The following is a 21,906-nucleotide window of genomic DNA, read 5'->3' on the forward strand; positions in this document are numbered from 1 at the left end:
TCAACCCTTCCTCACGCCTCCAGTGATGTCAATCTGTCACTCAGAGAGCGACCAGAAAAACCCGGAGTGGAGTTTCTTCCCTGCAGCTACAGTTTCATCTTACTCATTCATGTCTCTGGGCTTCCCAGTTATAATGATTGTTTACCAACTTTCATGTTTTCCCCTTCACGTCACGAAAAATAACACAAGAAGCGATGTTGCCTTGGCTTGGATTAATTGCGAACACAAGTATTATGAGTAATAATCCGGAACATAATTTTTTTAAATACCTCTCTGAGAATATAATCTTTATGACCATTTTTGTAATGCTTGTAATGACTTTGTGTATTCTTAGATATACAAATTGTGGTTGTACTAAATTCATTCAGTGATTTCATAAAGGACAGATGATACTCTTCACCAATATCATATGCATATATGCAGGAGTAAGATTTTGGGGGCTCCATTATTTTGCAATCTTCATTCTTAGTTACAATTAGTTACAATACAATAGCAGAGTTGGAAGGGACCTTGGAGGTCTTCTAGTCCAACCCCCTGCCTAGGCAGGAAACCCTATACCGTTCCAGACAAATGGCTATCCAATATCTTCTTAAAGATATCCAGTGTTGGGGCATTCACAACTTCTGGAGGCAAGCTGTTCCACTGATTAATTGTTCTGTCAGGAAATTTCTCCTCAGTTTTTTTTAAAAACAATTTTTATTTATTTTTGAACAAAGACAAGCAAACATACAAATAAAAAAAGCCATCTTCTATTACAAATTGTAGAAATTGTGTCAGTTGGTTACAGTATTTCCATGCATTTCTTCCATAGTCATCACCTGATTTTCATATCAAATCACATATTTTAAATTCACATATATTCATATATATCACGATTATTATATCTCAACCTTAATTTGACTATAATTGTTTTACATCATTTTATATATAATATTCAAAATCTAGAATAGGATTATATGATAACATTCTATTAAATCATCCTAAAATCATCCAATCACAATACATCTTCATAACATATTCTAGATAAAGATTTTAAACCTCCTCTCATATTCTCCATGTGTTGTTTATATAAAATTTCATATTATCAAACTAATATATCTCTATGTATTGTTATTATTAATCATTATTTAACTATAGCTATTGTCATTTCATTTTATACATACTACTAGTAAACTAAATTTAGCTTAGTTTTTAATTATACATTTTCATTGCATCAACCTGTATCTTTCCAGTAATAGTGCAGTCTTATATCTCTTGCCATTTGTAGCATTAATATTCTAGTTACTTTCTTAATAAATCTTGTGTGAACCTCTCTTCGCAACATGTTGTTCCTTTCGTATCTCATAAAAGCTCGAAACCCAGCATCTGCTCTTTCCATCAGCTTATCTTTGGTTATCACTGGTGCTTCTGTCAAGATTTCTCTCCTTATCTCCATCAATTTTTCTCTCTTTTCTTCTTCTGTGCTTTGAAGTCTGGGTAGAGTTCCAATCCATCGATCTCCCCTTTCCATATTCTGCTCTTGCCATTACCAACCACACTCACTTTGTTGTCAGTATCCACAGATTTCTTACCTCTTTGCTCATTTTTTTCTTCCATTTTTTGAACTCTGTCCTCCACATTCTTCATTTGATAAACATCCTCAGTTTTTCCATCAATTTTTTCTGTTTTGTATTCCATATTCTCCAATCTCTTTTCAATTCTCTCTGTCATAACTAATATATTTTGAATTTCAAAAATAATCATTTGCAATGTTACAGGTTTTTTCCTGCTGCACCATTGTTCCAATTTTGCAGGCACTGCCACTATAGGATTCAAGGCTATTTTAATAAACTTCAAACAGGTTCATTTATGATCTTTCAAGTCAAAATGTTGTCTTCCCTCCAATAGCTAGTGATAGAACTCCCAAAAAGCAACTTGTGCTCTTCCTACTATCACTCTCAGTAAACAAACTGAACCTTGAATCTCAATTGATCAAAGAGAAAGAATAAAAAACAATGTATCCAGCTTCCAGCTTCTAAGTGGCAATGTAACTGCTTTTCCTCCTGTTGTTACAACCCTCTTTATAATCCTTCTTATCGTCTTTATATTCCAAGTTTAAGAAAGAAAAAAACCCTTAAATGGAGATCAAAAACAATCCAATCAATCCAATTAAGCATTATAAAAAAGAAGGAAAATTTTAATCCATAGGTGTAAGCAAAAGTGAAAAAAGAAGAAAAAATTAATCCATTCAGTTTAAAAAATAGGGGGCCTTTGCAAAAATTCCACCCATGAAAAAAATTAGAAATAGGATAACACAGATAAGTCTAATGTAGATTAATTGGTTCCACCACAAAATCACGGAGGACAAAATCGCGCTCGACGAAAGCGCGCATTTGATGTCATCACAGCGCAACAAAAACATCGCGCTGTGATCGAAAAATGTAAAAATAAAGCTAAAACCTTACCCTAACCCCCCCAAACCTAACCCTAAACCTAACCCTGAACCTAACCCTAAATCTAACCCTGAACCTAACCGTTAACCTAACGCTAAACCTAACGCTAACCCTTAACCTAACGCTAAACCTAACGCTAACGCTCTAAACCTAACCCTAACCCTTAACCTAACCCTAACCCTTACCTTTTATGTGAATCGGCTTGCTTTAATTTTAATTTTATTTCAATTTTTAATTTTTTTCGTCGTGCTGTGATGACGTCACATGCGCGCTTTTGTCGAGCACGATTTTGTCCTCCGCGCTTTTGACGGGTCACGGATTAATTTCGCTGCTTACAATCTTCTATCTTCAATTTTAATTTAATTTAATTTTTTTTGGGGGGGGTAGTCTCCTTTTCTAGTAATAAAATTTCCTCACCAATTTGACACACTTTCTCTTTTTGCTTTCTTCCCATTCCAGAGCTGTCCCAACTTTAGCAATTTCATTAGCTGCATTTCTATCGCCAGAAAAAAAGGCTATTCCTGGATCTTTCAGGGACTTCGTGGTGTCCCTTTTCAATCACCGTCTCTGCGGGACAGTTTAAGTCCGAATGGACCGTCCAGCGGCAGAAATATCGACTGTGATCTCGGAGCACCAAGATCGCACCTCATGTCATTGCGACGTCAGCCCCTTTTTTCTGGAAATTTCTCCTCAATTCTAAGTTGCTTCTCTCCTTGATTAGCTTCCACCCATTGCTTCTTGTTCTGCCCTCAGGTGTTTTGGAGAATGATTTGACTCCCTCTTCTTTGTGGCAACCCCTGAGATATTGTAACGCTGCCATCGTGTCTCCCCTACTCCTTCTTTTCATTAAACTAGACATACCCAGTTCCTGCAACCGTTCCTCATGTTTTAGCCTCCAGTCCCCTAATCATCTTTGTTGCTCTTCTCTGATACACAGTCAGGTCTAGTAGTCATTTTTAATAAATCTGGAATAAAATAATATTTAATGCTATATTTGTAGTGTTTGCTAGTAATCTGCATTTGTAGATTACAGAGTTACATGTTTCTTTTTCAAAGGATTGATGCACGTATTTGTTGCCTTTATGCATGTTCTTCACTGTTATATACAATCCAAAATAGTGTTTTAAAAAGTAGAAACACCAATTAAATTTTATTAAGCTATTATTAACATTGTATGGCACCCTTAAAGTCTAGTCTGTCAACCAGATTCACCCCCAAATTCATGTGCTTAACAAACAAGTTTTTGTGTGGGTTCTTTTGAATGAGATCGCTTTGTATTTATTTATATAGCTTGTAATAATAATTCTCAAAATAGTTTAGGCAAAAAGAAGAGCTAAAAGAAATTAAAAAGGGACAATATATCAAAGCAGCATAAATAATAAAGTCTGTAAAAGGTTAAAAAAATAACATACAAAAAGTCTGCAAAAATAGTAAGTAGTTTGGAAAACCATGTCTGAGTAGGACACATTGTTAGCATCATGATCTAAAATTAATTAACATCCTCTTTCGGCTCCTTATTTGTGTGGCCAGGTGCTAAATTTTAGCAAGGCAATGGCAGAAGATATATTTGCATTGATGCCCTTACAAACTTGTCTTCCTCATCTTATAGATCATGTTCAAGTCCGCCATGTCCAGCTCCTGTCAATCATTTTGCAAGGCTCTCTTGCTAAATATAACAGATCATATTTGGTCTATCACCAGTCCTCATGATGGTGATGAATGGCGATAAAAAGAATTTTATCCCATTTTTTTTTCTTTTTCTTCCACCCAGGTAAAGAAATATTTTTTTCCCTGAAGTTTGTAATCAGATTATCCAAAGTCTGAATGAAAATTTGGTTCTGAATTATTTTGAATTATTGTATTTCTGCTTTCTGGAAGCAGCTTTTCTCAGGGTGTTTGGGTGTTGATGTCAGGTACCTTTTGGGGGTTCATGTCTAATCTATTATTATTTGTGATCGTGCAGCCTTTATACAATTTTCTGAGTTTACTTATGACTGTAACAGGATATAAACTTTGAAATCATTCAAAGTTTAGCTTAAAGTAAAACATGCTACAGCACAAAATCGTATATAAAATGCTATTAAGTATATATGGTGGTGATGTGGAGTGATTGTATAAGTTATACCAATTTTATATCTCAATGTTATTGATAGAAGATTGAAGAAAAATAGTAGCAATCACAATCTTGAGAACATTTCTTTGAACATTATCTCAAAGTGTTTAGCTCTTAAACACATATTCTCAAGAAATTTAGATTATCAGTGTGTCATTTTAAGATGCATTGTGTCAGCCTGAATTGCAAAAAATGGTGAACATAGTTGAGGACTGAAAATTTTAATGTACTTTGGTATATTGTGTAAATGATGAAATGAGCTGCCTCTATTAATTACATTGATAAAAGCACAAAGAGCATGTATCAAAATTGATAAACAGAACATTGTTTTTAAAACAGCTGTAGCCAAAAATTTGTTTCTGAAGTAGAAACCACTTCTTAAATGTGAGGAATATGATTTAAAAAACAGAGTTAGCACTTACATACATTCTACTTATATTCTCAAATTGTCCTTTTACTTTTAAAGAGCTGGATCTAAATCTTGTTTAAGAAGAACTTAAAATATAGATGACATTTTTGAAGACTGTTTTTGGTGATATAGACAATATCAGATGAGTAAGACCTGAAATGTATTTCTAGGTTCATTCAAACTATCCATTTACTATATTAATGCAGTAGTGAACTTGATTCAATGGAAAAGCCATAGTGGCGCAGTATTACAGGTTAATTCTGTTGACTGTCAGCAGTTCGATCCTGACCGGCTCAAGGTTGAATCAGCCTTCCATCCTTCTGAGGTCAGTAAAAATGAGCTGTAAAGCACTATGAAGCTGTATATAAGTCTAACTGCTATTGCTATTGTTATTTATTTATATGAATTTATGTGGCAGCCATCAGGTGAATATCAATAATAAATGACACACACACACACACACACACACACACGTAAATTGACACAAAGGTGGTCTCAAACACACCATTTGCCAATAGTTTTATATAGAAATTATGGGAATAATATAGTCCTTCAAATTCCTGGGCCTCATGCCATGTAGGGGTTCATAGGTTGACTTGCACAAAGAAGCAATGTAGAAGCTTAGAACAAAAGTGTAATATAGGCAAAGCAAGACATTCCCATAAGTGGCTCTGCATTCTGGCCCAATTGAAACTTCCAGAAGGTACTCTAGAATGCCCATGTAGAGCACATTAAAATAATATACTTGGGAAGTCACCAAAAAAATGAGAGTTCATGTACAGTGCTTCCTGATCGAGGCTAGAAGGGAGTTTGTACACAATAAATGTGTTGCTATCTGCTGTTTGAGCAGGAGGACCTCCAAATTATGTACTTGCTCTGTCAGAAGTGTTCACTACTTCACCATTCATTACTAAAACTAGAAAATTAGCAGATCCAGGAGACCCAACGATAAAACTACTATATTTTGCTAGAGTTAATCCAAAACCTGTTCTTCTCAATCCAGATCCCCACTGCTTCCAAACACTGAAACCAATCTGTACAGACCACATGGCCAACAAGGGCCAAATATGTACAGCTGAATACATAGGCACAATCCAATCCAAAATCCCATTAGTTATCTCATTCCAAGCAGCAACTGTACACCAACTGTACACCAAATTTTTGGGAACAACTCCAAATTTCCCCAGGCACTTGGAGCGGGCTGTGGAATAGATCCCACCATCTGCAGCAGGGAGCAATCCTAGAATATTCTAAAATACTCAGTAACTGATCTAAGCCTGATAGTAAAGTGAGGGAACTATTTCTCAACTTAAAATCGTATTGTCTCTTCCCCAATAAAAGACCAGATTAAACATGTGGCCACTTCTATATGTCACGCCCTTGATTACCAGTGTTACCTTGATGGTCATGAGTTCCCAAGCTGCTTCTGACTCTGACATGATAAAATCTCCTAAAATCATAAGTCTGTGAAAATTCCATTGCTACCTTGGATTCAGAATCAAGGAGTTTAGGCAGGAAGGTTGCTACGCAGCAGGGTGATTGGAACAGAAACAACGAACTCTTCTGATTTCTAAAGCACAACTTAACAAACAGGAAGTTACATCCAGCCAACTGGGACAGCATTTCTAAATGCTACTAGAATCCTGAATGATTAGAGCAGGGGTTTGCAACCTTAAACACTCAAAGAGCCATTTGGACCCGTTTCCCACAGAAAACACCAGGAGCCACAAAATCTGGGTGGGCATGGCCAGTTCAACATCACTCACTCCAATCCAGTCACATGACCTCTGAGCTACGCCTATGCAGGTTTTGTGGCTTCCAGTATTTTCTCTGGGAAACAGGTATCTTTCTCTCTCCCTCATCTTTCTCCCTGATCCTTTCTCTTTCATCTCTCTCTCATCTTTTTCTCCCCCCATCTCTCTCTCCCCCCCATCTCTCTCTCTTTCTCCGAGGGTTGGGGTTTTTTTGTTTTTTGTTTTTGCTGATGTTGTTCTTTCTTCTTCTTTGGGTGCTTTATACCATATGATTTAAATCGAGAGTCCTTCTCCCTGCTGTGGCTTCCTGTCGGCTGAACCCACCACTGCCTGGCACCGCGCCTCGCCCTCCCCTCCCAGTCACTCCTCGCCTAAGAAGGTAGGAACGGCGGAGGATGGAGACTTGAGCCATATTCCAGAGCAGAAGAGAAGAGCCCCTGTACTTGCCTCTTCTCTTGGTCATTGTTGGTGCTGGGTATACCTTGGTCGCTCGGGGAGATGCATGATTTTCTCTCCACCTCAAGACACTGGCCCGGCCTGGCTGCTCCATGTCGTAATGGGCTCCAGGAGGAGGAGGGGATGCCATCTCCCCTATTGTGAGGCGCACTAAATTTAAGTGTGCTGCACAAGGCACTGCAAGGGCAGCAAGCAGGCCATGGGGGCAGCAAGAGCAGTGGCGTCAGCTGCAGCCGGGCCAGGCCAGGCCAGTGCTCTCGACTTGTGACTTGTTCTCCACCCCGAGACACTGGCCTGGCCCAGCTGCGGCTAGTGCCACTGCTTTCCCCACCTCCAAGCACTGCTGATCTCCCAAGTTTTACTATCTAGTGCTATAGCCAAGATAAGACACTTACTTTATACTTTATTAACACTCTTTTTGTCTCCCTCACTTAGCAAAATTCCAAAAGCTGTTGAGATAATAAAATGATTGACATCTTAGATTGGAATGACATTTCTACACCATAAAGCTATTTATTATTTCTTAAACATCAATTCAATTTATTATTGGTTAAGTGGCCAGCCCAAAGCTCCCAATGAAACTACCATGTAAAAACTACCCTTTCAGAAGAAAATAACTGACAAATCAATGTGTTGCATCAAAGTATTTAGACTTGCTCGGCTAATGCAAAGTTTAATATTGTAACATTTTGTCTATTAAAAACTAAGTAGTGCTTTGTAGTAAAGAATGGGCAGTTTACATCTTGGAAAATAGGATGTAAGTAGAATATGTTAAATATTCTTTGGTTTCTGATTAGACGTTATCCTGAATACCCTTCACTCTCTTCGCTATATTTCTGTTATCTATGCTTGTGTTCTAGAATAGATGTTTATTTTCTCCACTGTTTATCATAATTAATTGCTTAAAAATCATTGCTACTAAGTCAGCAATTGCATTGTCTCCCAGTTTTCTCTGGGAAAAGAAGAGAGGGTGGGGGAGGAATCTAACAAAGCATTCTGTGGTCAATTGTGTTATCAAGGCACTTGGCACTACCAGCTGATTCTGGCTTACTATTAATCTCTCAGGCAAATAAAAGACTCCTTTGTAGTTAAATGCCTAACCAGCTACTACTATATATTTTTACCTTACCAAAAACATTTTTACAAAAACTACATATAAAGCCTCAAACAGAATCAGTCTGTGCTAACTAGTTGATTCCAATATTGTATCGCTATTTAAATGCAAATTATCCCAGTCAAGCAATAATAAGCAGGCCTGGAAAATTTTATGAAGAAAAATGAAGTTTTCTAGAACAGCTTAATCTTGCTTATATCTTAAATGCAAACTGGACTTAAATCTGGTGATTCAGTTGCACATTCAGTTGTATACAAAACTTGAGGAAGTATACCTGATTAAATTGTATGTTTCAATAGATTCCTGAAGCAGAAGCTAAAAACTTGCATACGTATAAAAGTTACCATATATGAAAATCTGCATACAACTGCATAGGATGATTTGAAAGCTCATTTGTGAATAAAGTATTGTATACATTTGGCAGTTTTAAATTTAAAAAATAGAAAAAGTTGCAAAAACTGAAATTTTCAGGGCTTTTTTTCTTGATGAAATCAAGATAGAAAATTTTCTTACTGCTAGAAGTCTGGATAGTTTACATAAACATTTTTATTTATTATTTTATTTATATCCCACCTTTGTTATTTTGATAAATAACTGAAGGCAGCTAATATAACTAATATTGCTTCCTCCTCCTATTTTCCCCATAACGATAACCCTGAGAGGTAAGTTGGGTTGTAAGAGAGTGACTGGCCCAAAGTCACTCAGTTGATTTTCACGCTTAAGGCAGAACTAGAACTCACAATCTCTTAGTTTCTAGGCTGGTGCCTTAATCACAAAACCAAATTGGATATCTTTTATATTTAAAAGGACATCTGGAAAAGGGATCTGGAAATTATGGGTCAAGTAGTATAATTGTGAAAACAGCAGTAACAGCAGAATTTTTAAAATACCACCAAGAATCTGGAAGAAAAAAAAAACCTTTCAAGAAGAAAGATTGTCATGGCTTCTGCAAAAGTAAATTAATTTTTTAGAATTATTTGACAAAGAATTAACTATTATGGGAATCTGGTTCATTTACCAAATAGCTGGAGACAAGAAAACCTAAAAACAACCAATTTTATTTGGCATAGGTTTTTATAAGCAGCAGCTATCCCTAATAAAGTTGAATGGTCTTGAAAAAACTAAAAGACCATTGGCTTACCTCAACGGTCGTTCTCAGGGCACTGCGAGAAGAGTCCAAGCGTGGGTTAACACAACCTATCTGCCCTTGGACTGAGTAATGTTTTTCTTGACCACGCCTCCCTTTGCCGCCCTATGTTCAGTTTAAAAATGAAGGACAGTCGTATGGTAAGATTCACAGTCAATACACAGTCATATATATTGAAGAGAAACCCCCCCTGGGTGGGTTTGGACTCTCCTCGCAGTGCCCTGAGAACGACCGTTCAGGTAAGCCAACAGTCTTTCTCCAGTCCGCTGCTTGGAGAGTCCAAGCGTGGGACATGCCCAAGCTATTGAGTCCCAGGGTGGGTAAGAACCAGAGCCTCCGCAGTTTCAGCAACTCTTTGCAAAATTCTTCTTCCGAAGGAGGCTTCAGCTAAGGCAAAGGTGTCTATTTTATAGTTTTTTATAAAGGCGGTAGCGGAAGCCCACATGGCCACCCTGCAAATGTCCAGAATAGATGCCTGGGTTGCCCAGGCTGCTGAAGCTGCCGTGCTCCTAGTAGAGTGTGCGGTAACCCTGCACGGGGCCGACTTGCCCTGATGTTCATACGCCAGCTTAATGCAAGTGCACAGCCAACGACCTATGGTGTGAGATGAGACCTTGCGGCCGAGAGACCCAGGAAGGAAAGAGATGAAGAACACCTCTGAACAACGGAATTCCTTAGTCCTCTTTACATAAATGCGGACAGCATGTCTCACGTCCAACTTATGCCATTCATGCTCTCTAGGGTGAGAAAGTTTAGGACAAAAGTTAGGCAATATAATCTCTTGAGATGAATGGAACAGAGAGTTAATTTTAGGGGTAAATGAAGGATCGAGTCTCAATATAACCCTGTCGGTGTGGACCACGCACAAGTCCTCCCTGACTGAGAGAGCCGCCAGTTCGAACAACCTGTGTGCAGAAGTGATAGACACCAGAAAGGCAGTCGTGATAGTCAGGTGGCATAGACTAGACGTACGCAGAGGTTCAAACAGGGGACTCGTCAGAGCCCTTAAGACAAATGGGAGGTCCTAAGACGGGTATCGGTGGACCGTCGGAGGGCTGATGTTTGCCGTGCCCTTCAGAAAGCTCTTAATTTGAGGGTGCTGGCTCAGAGAATGAGACGAACCCCTGGCCAGGATGGTCGATAGCGCTGCAACCTGATGCCTGAGAGTACTGGGTGCCAGACCCTTATCCAGACCCTCCTGCAGGAAGTCCAGGGTCTGAGGGACTGAGGCAGAAAAGTCAACAATGTCTCTAGCCTTGCACCACAATGAAAAGGCGGCCCAGGTCGCATCGTATATTCTGGTAGTGGAGGGTCTCCTCGGCACTTATATTGTTTGTATGACCTTGCCATAGATGTTCTGTTTCCTCAGGAGGTCCCCCTCAAGTGCCAAACGGCTAGTTGTAGCCACTGGGGGTCTGGATGACTGACGGCCCCCTGGCTGAGGGAGACTTGGTCCTGAGGAATTCGCCACGGTCTCTGAACGGAGAGACTGACAAGGTCTGCGTACCAGGACCTCCTGAGCCAGAACGGTGCCACCAGAAGAACTTCTGCCCATTCGGTCAGGAGTTTGGCCACTACCTGAGGAATGAGGGGCAGAGGAGGGAATGCGTATGAGTTCACGAGGCCACTCGCACCTCAGTGCGTTCATCCCTTCCATCAATGGTGATTGGTAACGGCTGAAGAATCGTGGCAGTTGTGTGTTGGAATGTGTGGCAAAGAGGTCTACTTGCGGTTTGCCGAATTTCCTCACGATCTGTTGGAACAGGTCCAGGTGTAGGCGCCACTCCGAGTGATCAATGCGCTGTCGGCTCAGCCAGTCTGCCTCCCGGTTGCTGGTTCCGGAGATGTGATCTGCTCTGAGAGAAGCCAGATGTTCCGCCCACCTGCCCAGAGCCTCTGCCTCAAGCATGAGCCCCCTTGAATAGGTACCGCCCTGCCTGTTTATGTGGGCTTTTGTTGCCACATTGTCTGTCATTAACAGTACATGACTTCTCTTTATCAAGCATGCAAAGCGGTGTAGCGCGAGTCGGGCTGCCCTCAGCTCCAGCCAGTTAATGCTGTGGGCAGCCTCCCTCTGAGACCACTGGCCCTGGGCAAGTTGACCCTGACAGTGGGCGCCCACCCCAGAAGGCTGGCATCTGTGGTCACAACGACCCTTTCTGGTTCTTTGAACAGACAGCCCTTCACGACCGCCTTGGACCTCCACCAGGCCAGGGTTCGGATCACCTTCCGCAGGAGGCACACGGGCCTGTAGGAGTTGCTGGTTTTTGCTCTCTGCATTGGAAGGAGAAATCATTGCAGTTCCCTGGCATGCAGCCGGGCCCAGAGAACCACCTTCAGACAGGAGAGCATGATCCCCAAGAGCTGGGACAGCTGGATGATCAGCACCGACCTCGACTAACAGCAGTGGTTCACTCTGCTCCTCAGATTGTTTAGGCGGTCTGGAGACAGGAATACCTGGCAGGAATTGGAATCGATGACGGCACCCAGATGCTGTATGCGCGTGGATGGTCGGAACTGGCTCTTCTCCATGTTGACAGAGAATCTCCGAACGGTCAGCATGACATCGCGTCGAGCCTGCTCTGGTGTGACAGAATGAATAATTATGTCATCCAAATAACATTCCAGAGGGATGGGATGGTTGCAGAGATGAGCCGCTACCACCGCCAGGATCTTGGTAAATGTTCTGGGTGCTGACGAGAGCCCGAAGGGGAGCGCCTTGTACTGGTAGTGCTTCCCTTTGGAACAGAACCTCAGGAACCTCCTGTGGGCAGCATGGATGGGGACATGCATGTAGGCCTCTTTCAGATCTATCGATGTCAATAGATCCCCTTTCCTCACGCAATCCAGGATGGAGTGGAGGGACTGCATCTTGAACCTCTTGTAAGCCAGATGTTGATTCAGGCTTTTCAGGTCCAAGATGGTCTTCCACCCCCCTGAGCTCTTCGGGACCAGGAACAGGATGGAATAGAAGCCCCGTCCCTCCTGGTCCCTCGGAACTGGTTCTATGGCCTCTATCTGGAGGAGATGGAGTATCTTCGCTTGCAGGAGCTCCCTCTTTACTGGGTTCCTGGAAATGGGACAACGGATGAACTTCCTCCGGGGGAAGGTCAGAAATTCTAGGACTAGGCCTCTCTTGATGGTATTGAGGACCATGTGTCCGAGGTGATCTCCTCCCACCTGTTGGCATACAGCTATAGCTGACCTCCTATGGGAGGAACCCTGTGATGGTCACTTCCCTCTGCGGAATGCTGAGGGCATTGTTGTTGTTACTGTTGCCCCCGCGAAATGGCTTCCAAAAGGAAGACTGTTGCTGCCTGCTACGGGACCCAAAGGAAGTCCTATCTTGATTTCTATCCCCCCCCCCCCGTTGGAAAGACCTCTGGTAGAAAGATGATGAGGGTGCTTGAACGGCCTCCTAGGTTCGAAAGTACTGCTTATGAAAGGGACAGGAGCCCTTACGTTCGTTCCTTTTCAAAGTGGCTGGGAGGACCTTCCGTTTGTCCTTGGTTTCAATGACAAACTTGTCCAGGGCCTCCCCGAACAACTGCCCTCCCTTGAAGGGAGTGGAAGTCAACTTCCATTTGGCCTTCATCTCAGCCTGCCAATGCCGGAGCCATAGGAGGCGGCAAGATGTAATATTGGAAGCTAGGGCCTGGAGGCAAACTTCGCTGCATTCAGCGAAGCATCTGCCGAGTATTCAATGGCCGTAATAATTTTGGTAAGCTCATGGCACCACCTAGACCTTCTGGAAGGAGGTTTGGATCTGAGTTGTGTCAGCCAGAACAAGGAGACTCTGGTGAAGAAGGAGAGGTGGATGCCTTAATGGCCCAGGCAGCCGCCATGAGTGTTTTGTGGCATGCCTTCTCTGACTTCTTATCTTCAGCCTTTAGACCTTCTAGAAGGTCAGCAGGTAGGTTAGAATTGGATGTCAAGGACACTACTGGAGCATCTACTTCAAGGAATTTCAGGATGTCTTCCATCTTCCCATTTACAGAATAAAGGGACCTATCCCCCCCCCACTGGGGTTGGTCAGGGTACCAGGCTGGACCCATTGACGTTGAACGATATCCATGAAGAGGTTGGGCACAGGGATAAACTCCTGGGTAGGAACCGTCTCCTTGAACAGACCATGTTTATGGTCCTTGGAGGAAGCAGTAGTCTGAGTAGGATTTGGTTTGGGGGTGGAGCCTAGCTCGGTCGCTGCCATGGCCTTGTGAAGTATAGACTTAAACAAGGATGGCTTAAAAAGGCCAGTAAAGGGGACAGGGGGCAGGTCCTCATCCACTGAAAGCACGAATCCCTCAGCCCCTTCTTCCTCCGAGCCAGAGGATTCAGAGACTGATGACGTAGGAGGGGAATTCAGCTCCTTAGAGGTGGAGGCCTTAGCCTGATGTTTGGCCTTAGGAGCTCTGGATTTTCAGGAATCTCTCTGTTTAATGCCCTCCGCAATGCCCTGAGAAATCACTTCCCTCATTTCAGCTGACAATGCTGGGCTCTTGCCCTCCCTCACCTGATGTTTGCTGGAGTGCCTATGGCACTTAGCCTTGCCCGAGCTGGAGTCCTCCTCTTCGGGCAAGATGCTCTGGGAGGATTCCCTTTCGTCCCTGATAGAGGAACTGGACGAATCAGGATAGCCCCAGGAAGCCTCTGGTGAGGGATCTCTGGACCCATAGTCCTCTACAGAAGGGGATCTATTGTCCCTGAAAGGAGACTCAGCCCCCTCACCCCTGAGAGAGGAACCCCTGGGAGAGTGATCCCCATGGTCTGAGGAAGAACGTTCCTTGTGGTGATGAGGGACTTTAGGCTCCTCCGCCTTATGGGGATGAGAGCCCTCTCTGGCCTTTTCTGGAGGCACTGAAGGTCCCGGGGAAGACTTCCTGCTGGTGTCCCTGCTCCCTTTCCCCCCCTTGGGCAAGGGATCCAGTCTACTGCGCTTGCTGGAGGGCCCTGCCTGCTCCTCCTGCACCTCCCTGCATTCCTCAGCCATGCTGCAGTAGGCCACAAGTTAAGGCCTGGCGGGAAACTATCTCGTAGTGGAAGGGCACCGACGCTGGCCAGCCGGCTCAAGCACATCCGCAGATGCTCCTGGAGGAAAGGGCCGCCTGCTGGACGGATTCCTTCCCCCTACCGTCCTCGGATCCCCGAGACTTAGCTGAGGAGGGAAAGGCTAGCCGGCACCCTGGACTAGCCCCGCACCCCTGGCGGCACTCTGCAACTGAGAGGAAGCTTAATCTCGCTGTTCCTGGCCTGCTTCTTCACTCTCCGGAGCTCCTTAGCGTCCGCATGCGGCATCAGGCCTCTTCGGAGTGACCAAAATGGCGGCTGGTGCGTGCGCAGCCTCCGCCCGCCAAATACGCTGTCACTTAGGCAACAGCGCGCGAAGCGGCAGAAACGGTTGCCACTGTTGCTGGGCAGAATAGAGCACCGCCACAGCCAGCGGCTAATGCCCGCAAGGCTCTGGGATAGTAGCAGTCGGGAATGCCGAGAACAGAATACCGGTGCGGTCCCTTCCCCCCTAGCTCGCCAGCAGGAGCCGGTCAAGCGACTCACTTGCCCTGTGCCGCTTGTGACCAGCAGAAGACAGGAACTGGCCCGGGAATCCTCTCAGCAGATTAAGACCAAACGCTTGAAATGAGTCTTGTAGACAGGTCCTGAGAAGAACTAGTGGTCAATTTGGTGTTGGGAACCCCAGTCTATCTGTCTTTGGATTGGAGAACCCCCAAAACAATCCTAACGGGCGGATTGTTTTTAAACTGAACATAGGGAGGCAAAGGGAGGCGTGGTCAAGAAAAACATTACTCAGTCCAAGGGCAGATAGGCTGTGTTAACCCACGCTTGGACTCTCCAAGCAGCGCACTGGAGAAAGACTATGTCTGTTTTGTTCCATAGACTAACAAAGATTTGGTCAACCCCATCTCCAGTATGGTGGATTGATATTCAATGTTTTCCAAGTAGTTTTTTAATCAATGTGTTGAGCCATCTTATGGATTAATAGATTAATAGATTATGAAAGAACTGGAAAGGCAGAAAAAATTAGAAATGGTTTAGAAAGTCATTTAAAATTCTCTGAACTGGTTTGATCCGTAAGGTATGAATCAGGTATGATCCATAAGTTCATCAGTGATACAACTTTTTTTATACTGGGAAAAAGAAGAAAGAATTATACAGAATTCCAAAAAAATATTTATAAACTGGAGAAGAATAGAAATGTTAAAATCCACTTTTAAACTGATATAATTTGAGAAAAGGCATTTCACGGACAGCCAAAAAACAACTTGTACTCTGTACATGACAGCTGTGAAAAAGGTAAGGAAATTTAGATTATATGAAACCTTTAGTTAGTGATAGTGATTATGGGGAAATGAACAAGTGCTGCTATGGCACGGGTGTCAAACTCGCCACGTCACGTTGCCGTCACATGATATTTCGTGACGTTTTTCCCCTTTTGAGAGATGGTGTGGGTGTGGCCTGTGTGTGATGCATCTGGCCCCTAAGGTGCCAGTTTGAGACCCCTGTGCTATGGCAAAATTGCAGTACTATGATGTCATCAGAGAGGAAAGCCTAGATGACCCACTCCTGTCCATTCCATGTACACACACCACTTTTGGCATGATGATGCACTATCATGGTGTGCTTTTGATGTTTCAATCATGCTTTCACACAGTTCTCAAGTTTATTTTTATTCAAAAAATTTAATTATTTATTCCTAAAGCTCCTTTAGTATTTATTCAAAACATTAGTTGTTTTATTCAAAAAGTATTACTAAAATTAATTTTAAATATCTGAATTGAAAGAGCATATCTCTTTGAAAAAAACCCTACTTATTTTCTAGAAATGAAGTTGTGTACTGTATGTTCATTAATCACTTTGTCACAGAGAATGCAATCCACTCTGCTGCTGATACTCTTCATAAAATTTCTGTAGGGAATCTGGGATTCTAGGAGTCACAATGACTAAAGCTTGTTGAAAATGCTCCTTCATGATATATTTGGCCTCAATATCTTCTTGAAGTGCAAGGAGAGCAGCTTCTCTACAAACTGCAGTTATCTGAAAAAGAAAAGCACCAATTACTTTAAAAAAATAAAATTATTCCAAATTCTGTTGGAATAAAGGCAGGAAAGTCACAAATGCAACAGAAGGCCATCTTTTGGCCTACTTTTGCTGAACATCAGTAGAAAGTGTCCAGCTGCAATAATATTCAACAAATCATTAAAACAACAATGCACTCTGCTATCAGAGTTCTATATACCATACATTTTATGTATCCAAAATAAACATATGTCAGATAAGTCAGTTAAAAAGCTGAGCAGCACACAATCCTAAATGTTTAAGAAATAAGTGAAAATTGAAACTAACCCAGTTTGTAATAGTGACTTTCTTGTTTAAAATCTACCTGTGTAACACTCTCATACTCCAAAACAATATGAGACAGATGATTAAGAAATAAGAAATATAACTAACTAAACAAAGAGACAAATAATTAAAATTCAAAGAAGAAAAAATACGGAGAAAAGGCTAGAATCTTCAAGGTGCCTTTAGGAAGTTCAGGAAACAGTCTCATGAAAGCTTCCTTTCAAAGGTACATTACTGCTGTGAAAAACATCAGTGGAATGAGTGACCATTATTTCAGTGTAGAAGAGAAAACAGTGATTGATACTGACTGCACCCTTTTGGACGGAAAAGAAAATGCCAGCTGAAATGCATTTGTGTCAGCCATTCAATGTTTGTTCCTTGTTTGTTCACTTGCTGAAAGGAGTTACACTGCTTATGCTGGGCTAATGGCTGCCAAAATCATTTAGGGGCTTTAGCATATGTTTAGTAAAGGCTTCTGAGAAGGGAAAAAATTCTCATGTTATTACAATATTCTGTTAATAATTTCTGTTAGTTCTGATCAGTGTTCTGCTGCTGTTTGAATTCTTTACAGCCCACTGCAGATCACTAAGGGAAGGCAGGGGAAAAATTGCACACAGCTACCTTGTAGGTAACATTTTGTCAAATCAGGGAAGGGAACCACTGCCACCTTAATTATTTTTTTTTAAAATAAATACAATTTCTTGAAAAAATACGTGTTTTCTGGTACATTTTCCCAATAGCTGATTTATCACTTGGAGTCATTTATCATTCTTGCATCAGAACCATCTTTCTCAGGTACATAGCATAAAAACAACAATAGCACCCTAATTCAAACTTTAAGTTAAAACAAATCTTATTATTGAAAGCATTTAATTAAATATAAATATAAATACAGATGGCATTTGAAATCAGATTTGTGAAGCTCTGCTAAAAATCCTACGGTAACTCCTCATTTGTTAGCAATATCATTAAGGTATGGCAGAAAGAACTTAAATGCAAATTTCAAGACAACATTCTAAACCAGAGTCACAAAGTAATGAGCCAAGGTGGCGCAGTGGTTAAATGCAGCACTGCAGGCTACTGCTAGATCAGCAGGTCAGCGGTTCAAATCTCACCGGCTCAGGGTTGACTCAGCCTTCCATCCTTCCGAGGTGGGTAAAATGAGGACCCAGATTGTTGGGGGCAATATGCTGACTCTCTGTAAACCGCTTAGAGAGGCCTGAAAGGCCTATGAAGCGGTATATAAGTCTACTGCTATTGCTATTGCTATTGCTATAATGGGGCAGGAAGGAAGAATTAATATTTCAATTTAAATTAGTCATATCCTGCATGTAGTCACATATAATTAAAGAGTACAATATTTTCCCTATATGCTCAAATGCCTAACCATATAAATCTATGTCAATTGATAATACCTGCATCACTATAACATGTGATTGCCATGTATTCTGCCTTAAAAATGAACAATTGTTTGTAAATTGGGTGGATTTTTTAAATAATGAATTTCTAATGTTTTATGTTCATTGGAGTTGGGTCACTAATAAATTCAAAGGCATTAATAAATATATAATTACTGTGTATCATACATGGATTATCACATAGTCTATGGAAGTGGTTTGAGGTTATTTGACTGAACTATGTAATATCACATATAAATATTTTGCTCAACAGGGAACTTGAAAACACATGACATAATCTATATTCCTGAAAGGGAAGTTTGCCCCTTGCTATGCTAAGCTTTTGGTGCAATATTGAACTCTGCCGATAAACTTACAAAGAAAAACTCTTTTTTTTTTTTCAAACAATACTTTGTAGAAAACATTTTTTTAACAAATTACAAACTGAAAATTAAAGAAACAGCAATCTTATTTTGGATTTTCACACATAATCTGTGGTTCTTCCTTTAACCATAGGTATTCTACTCACATACAGAATATTTGAAAGGATTTTTTGTCACAACACAATTGTCATGACAGAGGTGTTGGAAACACCAATGATTTATTTATTTATTTTACTTAGTCCTAGGAGTCTTCCTACCAATTTTGACTTCTGATTGATTTTAACCATTCAGATTCTAAAATTACGGTAATAGTAAGCGCAGGATGCAATCAGTTGTAATTCCACAGATGAAAACCTTCTCAAATATAGCTTATTTTATTCCATAAATCATAGGCTTGTAGACCCAGGGCTAATTCAATAAATCAGATAAAATGAATGGCAATTCAAAGGACCTGAGCCAGGCCCTTTGTGATTTTCAGCAGTTACTTTCTTCCAAAAAGCTGAGTCTCTTTCAGCTTTTGTGCATCTGAAGTACTAGGAAAAAACTTTAAAGAACCTCAAGAAAGAGAAGGAAAGCAATGAGCTTCTGTGTTAAAATCTTAGGTATTTTTGTTTTAAGTAGCTTTGTTAATGCATCGTCTGCCAAGAACACCTGTTAGCCATTGAATTTAGTCCAGCTGCAGCTGGAGCTGAATGTGTGTGCAGAGAACTGGCAGCCTGCTAGGATGGTCTTACATTGTGCTTCCTTTTTCCATGCCTTTCTTTCAGACTTATCCCCTCCTCCCTGTAGATGGTTACAAGAGACTATGTGAGAAAGAGATTAGGGACCAGGAGCAGATTGGCATCCTGTGGTGGATAGTGAATAGTGCAAACCGTGGAGCTTTCCTGGATGACAACTACCTGCAAGCGCACGGCTAGCCTGTGGTATGCACCCTCCTAGGCACGTCTTAAAGCAGGATTAGGGAGTGGGAACTCCAACTTTCCCACTCAGCATGCAGGACTTTGAAAAGCTTCCAAACTGGAGCCCTTTTAAAAAGAAAAAAAGGAAACCCCAAGAGTCAAATCTTTTAAAAAGCATTTACTCTTTTTCCCTAACTTTCTAATGTGCAACTCCTACTAAACCAGTCCCATGGGCCAGCTTAAATCATAAGGCCTACTCACAAAGACCAAAAGGCATCCTTGCATAAAAATATTAAGGCCACCAAGGAACAGGAACTGTAATTTATATCTCATTCACTATATATGAAAAACGGAATAATTACTGAAAAAGATCAACTCTAATTTCTATTTTAGTATATTTTTCTATTTACAAACATATAAATAGAAAATATAAATTTTATATACATTTATATAACATATAAACATATAAATCTTGAATAGATTCTACTAATTTTAGACTGACTTACAAATTAGCTTTTCCTCGTCTTAGGAGTGAGCATATAAATAAAAACTATATGAGTTAACACTTTCAAAGCAGAGCAAAAGCATAACTGAGAATAGCCAATTCTTTTTTTTTTGTAGTAATACACTTATCTCCAAAAAGAAATAAATATGTAGAAAGAAAAAATATGGAAAGGGGGGGGAGAAATTTATTTCATCCTTCTTGAGTATTTTTCCCCTTATTCTACAAGCCTCCAAGAATTGATTTAGGGACTGTTCTATTAAGAAAAGGAATAGATTTATCAAAACATGCATTGTTCTAAAATTATGTGTATCATTTATATATCAGTCTTATACATAGTTATCATTATTAATGCTGAAAACAAACAATATTTACTAAAACAATATATCTTTCTATCTGCAGCAGACATTTTAATTTACATTGAAAACTACCCAGAACCATTTGGAAGTGAATGGCTTATATGTTAGCAATTTTTTAAAAGTCACTATATGAGGGAAAAAGTGGTTCCTTTTCCCCACTGTGGGTTACCCAGCTTATTTTTACAGAAGTTAGTTGGTTAGTACATAGCCTCTGTAAGGAGAAAAGCCTTGTGGGACTGGGAGCCTAATAGGACTGGAAGGCCATTCTGCTCTACAGAATAAAAATAAGAAATTGCTTGCTGTGATCATTTAGGCATACAAAGCAAAAACTAGGATTCCACAGTTGCAAGTAATGCCTCTTCTTATCCCAAGCAATCTAAAGTTGTTAGGAAGAAACCCTTCATATTCCTTAATTAAAAATACAAATCAGAATTAAGTACATTAAATTCTTTCTCCATCCATTCATATTTCAATTTCAGGACTACCCAAGGAATTCTGGGCAATCAACAGAAATAAAACAATTTATGCAAATCCAATTTTAAAATGAAGGGTGGAGGCCCCTAAAAATTAAATTAGCTCCATTAACATCCAAACCCATAGTCTCCCCAAAGGATAATATTTGTTTGTTTATTAAATTTGTTTGCCACCTATCTCATAACAAGGATTAAGGCATGAAGAGCTGCTCCACATTACACAGATGGCACACCTCCTGAGTCCCATAAGACATCATCGCTTTGTTGGTAGGACCAAGAACATGTGCACCCTGCCAAATCTAGTAGATAGGCACAATTATCTGGTATAAGCAGTCCCATAAGTAAGTTGGTCTCAAGAACTGCCCACTGCAAGCCAACTCACATAGCATTGGTGTTACATGAGTATTTTGTTGTGAGTCCAGTACTCTGTGTTTGTCACAGTATTTTTGAACAGCTAGAGTTTTCAATTGATCTTCAAGGGCAACATCATTACAACAGTCCAATTGGATGGTAACTAAGGCATAAGTGACAGTGAACAAAAATAATTGATGCAACTAGCATCAAAACGATGCCCAAAGTATCCCTGGAGACAGATAAACAATAATGCTAATCAGGCATAGGTAAAATCCTTTATTAGGACTTTGTGGCAATAAGAGTAATAAAGCAAGTTTATTTCTCAGTAGTCCAGCCAGAGGCCCTCTTATGAGAAAGCAAGTCTCTTCTGAGGGAGCTCTTGCAAGACTGCTGTGAAGACTATTCTAGGCATCTGTGAAATAAAGTCACTTGGCTTTATTCTAAGTTGGACATGAGCTAAGCAGATCCTTTCTAACTGACTTATGTAAGGTCCTATGTAAATGATTGAGGTGTATCTTAGATTGTTTACTTGGGAAGAGTTCGTCAGTTCCGGGAAGGGAGTCCTTACTTTTGTAAGCTCTGTCACCAGTGTCCTGAACCTATGTATTCCCTAGTTAATTAAGGCAAGTGATTGAATCCAAGCAAAGATCAATGTTATTTTGCAAGAGTGAGTGGTGCTTCCTACTTTGAACAAAATGGTGGTACACCCCCTTTCAAAAGACTATACTTGAACCCAACAGTAATAGACAACTTTTGTC

The 21,906-nt window shown here is 40.9% G+C and overlaps 1 protein-coding gene across 6 annotated transcripts in view; it reads right to left on the bottom strand.

Annotated features, from left to right (window-relative positions):
* Positions 1–7,950: 7,950 nt before the first annotated feature.
* The window catches only part of SPATA5 (spermatogenesis associated 5), a 157,401-nt gene continuing 143,445 nt past the window's right edge, over positions 7,951–21,906 (bottom strand). For all 6 annotated transcript variants that reach the window (XM_032224528.1, XM_032224527.1, XM_032224530.1 and 3 more), the window contains one exon: positions 7,951–16,475. In XM_032224528.1, the coding sequence (XP_032080419.1) occupies positions 16,299–16,475 (177 nt within the window). In that variant the 3' untranslated portion in view covers positions 7,951–16,298. The remainder of the gene's footprint in view (positions 16,476–21,906) is intronic.

The sequence above is a fragment of the Thamnophis elegans genome, chromosome 9, assembly GCF_009769535.1.
Source record: "Thamnophis elegans isolate rThaEle1 chromosome 9, rThaEle1.pri, whole genome shotgun sequence".
NCBI lineage: Eukaryota > Metazoa > Chordata > Lepidosauria > Squamata > Colubridae > Thamnophis > Thamnophis elegans.